Genomic DNA, 3,596 nt, shown 5'->3' on the forward strand with positions numbered 1-3,596 from the left:
TTTTGAATCATTATGTCAGCATTAGGAATATTTATTAAACACACATTTACTGTGTTCATAAATATTCAAGCCTAACACTGAATTCCTTTGTTTGGCTGGTAAGTCAGTATTGTCAATATGAAATAAATATACTGCATACATATTCTTTAGAATCAGTCAGACGTGAGTGTAAAAATTGATCATACCATTAAACATTATTAACTTGTATGAGTATGAATTCTCTCCTGCATTGTCGTTCTTATAAACTAAGATATATATATATATATATATATATATATATATATATATATATATATATATATATATATATATATATATATATATATATATATATATATATATATATATGTATGTTGTAACTAGTAGCCAGAACGTCGTACTCGGCCTGCTATGCAAGGCCCGATTTGCCTAACAAGCTAAGTTTTCCTTAATTTATATATTTTTCAATATTAGTTCTTATGAAATTATAAGGCTATCTATTTCAATAAATATGAGTTAATTTTTGCTTATATATATATTTTATATATATATTAAATATATATGTTGTACCTAGTAGCCAGAACGCAATGTTTGGCCTACTATGCAAGGCCCGATATGCCTAATAAGCCAAGTTTTCCAGAATTTCAATATTTTCCCTATTTTTTTTCTTATGATATGATGAAGCTATTAATTTCGTTATATATGAGCTAATTTTTTTTAAATTTGAGTTCAAACTAACGTAGTTATATGACCGAACCTAACCAACCCTACCTAACCTAACCTAACCTATCTTAACCTAACCTAAACTAACATAACTAAATAAATAATTTATGTTCTTAATATAATATAATTGTAGTATTTAAAATATACCAATAGGAAACAATTTATTGAAAATAAAGAAAATCACTCGGCCTATTAGGCAAATCGGGCCTTGCATAGTAGGCCAAGAAGTGAGTTGTAGCTACTAGGTACGACATATATATATATATATATATATATATATATATATATATATATATATATATATTTCACAAAGAAATCACAGAAGTGTAACATATGAATGAGTTAGTTTAGTTCATTTATTATGCACCCCATACCCATCTTGTGGGCGGTAGTGGAAAGGGTTACACACACACACACACACACACACACACACACACACACACACACACACACACACACACACACACACACACACACACACGAAGCAAAGAGCCAGAGCACAATTTTCGCAAGCACAAATAGGTGAGGTGAGTACACACACACACACACACGCACGCTATTATGTAACACACTGGCTTAATAGAATTCTACGACTAGGTGACAAAGATTAAGCAAGAAAGAGAAGGCTGGGCAGACTGCATTTTTTTGGGCTGTCGGAAATCCTTTGATACAGTCCCCCCATAAGAGGCTGGTACATAAGCTGGAGAAACAGGCAGTAGTAACTGGTAAGGTGCTCCAGTGGATAAGGAAATACCTAAGCAATAGGAAGCAAAGAGTTACAGTGAGGGGTGCGACCTCAGATTGGCGTGAAGTCACCAGTGGAGTCCCACAGGGCTCTGTACTCGGTCCTATCCTGTTTTTGATATACGTAAATGATCTCCCAGAGGGTATAGGCTCATTTCTCTCAATGTTTGCTGACGATGCCAAAATTATGAGAAGGATTAAGACAGAGGAGGACTGCTTGAGGCTTCAAGAAGACCTAGACAAACTAAAGGAATGGTCGAACAAATGGTTGTTAGAGTTTATCCCAAGCAAATGTAAAGTAATGAAGATAAGTGTAGGGAGCAGGAGGCCAGTTACAAGGTATCATTTGGGAGATGAAATTCTACACGAGTCAGAGAGAGAGAAAGACCTGGGGGTTGATATCACGCCAGACCTGTCCCCTGAAGCCCATATCAAGAGGATAACATCAGCAGCATATGCCAGGTTGGCTAAGATAAGAACGACATTTAGAGACTTGTGCAAGGAATCATTCAGAACTTTTTATACCACCTATTTCAGACCAATCCTGGAGTACACAGCCCCAGCATGGAGTCCATATCTAGTCAAGCATAAGATCACACTGGAAAAAGTTCAATGGTTTGCCACCAGACTAGTATGCAAACTGAGAGGTATGAGCTACGAGGAGAGACAACGGGAATTAAACCTCACGTCGCAAGAAGACAGAAGAGTTAGAGGAGATATGATTAGCATGTACAAGATTCTCAGAGGAATTGACCGGTTAGATAAAGACGGGCTATTTAACACAAGCGGCACACGCACTAGGGGACACAGGTGCAAACTGAGTGCCCAAATGAGCCACAGAGATATTAGAAAGATTTTTTTTTAGTGTCAGAGTAGTTGACAAATGGAATGCATTAGACACTGATGTGGTGGAGGCTGACTCCATACACAGTTTCATGTGTAGATATGATAGAGCCCAATAGGCTCAGGAACCTGTACACCAGTTGATTGATAGTTGAGAGGCGGGACCAAAGAGCCAGAGCTCAACCCCCGGAAGCACATATAGGTGAGTACATCTCCAGGATGCAGCCCGCAGCAGCTGTTTAATTCCCAGGTACCTCTTCACTTATAAGTAAACAGTGATTTCCAGTGAAAGAGACGTTTTCAATTTGCTTTTGCCTCGCCAGGGAATTGAACCTTCGCTCTTAGTACAATGAATGAGCGATGTCAGCTCTGTCCTGTGTCTGAGGACTCACCAATCTGTGCTTGCGAGTGTTGAGTTTCAGCTATTTTTTCCCGCCTCAACACTTAATTGACTAATGTTGGTCACGGAGCACTGTCATATCATCTTTGGAATCTCTCTTGTGTGTGTACTAAAAATGATGGTTTAAATAGACCACAATATTACTGTAATAAAAATGTTAGGTACGGGAAATTTCTTCAAGCCATATTAATTTTAATTAAGGGATAAGGAAGTTCATCTTATATACTGATATATATATTTAGTATTTTTCAATTTAGATATTAACTGCAGTCATAAGAACCATGGCAGATTAGATAGCCGGAAATTAGCCGTAATATCTATTTCCTCCAAATCCCCCACGTCCTCCTCCGAAGCCACCACTGAAACCTCTGCCACCGCCGAAACCTCTACCACCGCCGAAGCCTCTACTACCTAGGTAACCGGGATCGGCTTCAGGGTCTGCAACGGGCTCAGGGTTGGCTTCGGCACTCCTCCTTCCACGATATCCTCCATATCCTCCCCCGAAGCCACTTCCATGGGAGCCCCCACCGATGCCTCCTCGAAATCCTCCGAAACCTCCCCTGAAGTGACCGGGTTCGGCATCTGGGGAAGGCTCAGCGTTTGTGGCCACCAAGCACATGGCAGCCAGGAATGCTACAACGATCTGGTGAATGAACACAAGGATGAAATTCTCTGGAGTTTTCATATGATAATATAACAGAAGATTTATCATACATAGGAATATTTACTTATGTTTTTTTTAGATTTTGGTTTAGACTTTATAAAGTGAATAGTATAAAATTCTTATCAAATAGCAGATTACGACAATCTTTGTACTATGGTGCACCTAGTTGCAAAAACTTCTTTTTAAACAGGAGGATGGGTTGAAATATCAAGATGTGTGGGTTCACGCATTGACAACAAATTT

General features: G+C 38.5%; 1 protein-coding gene across 1 annotated transcript in view; it reads right to left on the reverse strand.

The window, feature by feature from the left end:
• Window positions 1-2,907: 2,907 nt before the first annotated feature.
• The window catches only part of LOC123746240 (probable H/ACA ribonucleoprotein complex subunit 1), a 7,810-nt gene continuing 7,121 nt past the window's right edge, over window positions 2,908-3,596 (reverse strand). The window contains exon 5 of the mRNA XM_069315056.1: window positions 2,908-3,332. Within this exon, the coding sequence (XP_069171157.1) occupies window positions 2,994-3,332 (339 nt within the window). The 3' untranslated portion in view covers window positions 2,908-2,993. The remainder of the gene's footprint in view (window positions 3,333-3,596) is intronic.

The sequence above is a fragment of the Procambarus clarkii genome, chromosome 80 (assembly GCF_040958095.1).
Source record: "Procambarus clarkii isolate CNS0578487 chromosome 80, FALCON_Pclarkii_2.0, whole genome shotgun sequence".
NCBI classification, from domain to species: Eukaryota; Metazoa; Arthropoda; class Malacostraca; order Decapoda; family Cambaridae; genus Procambarus; species Procambarus clarkii.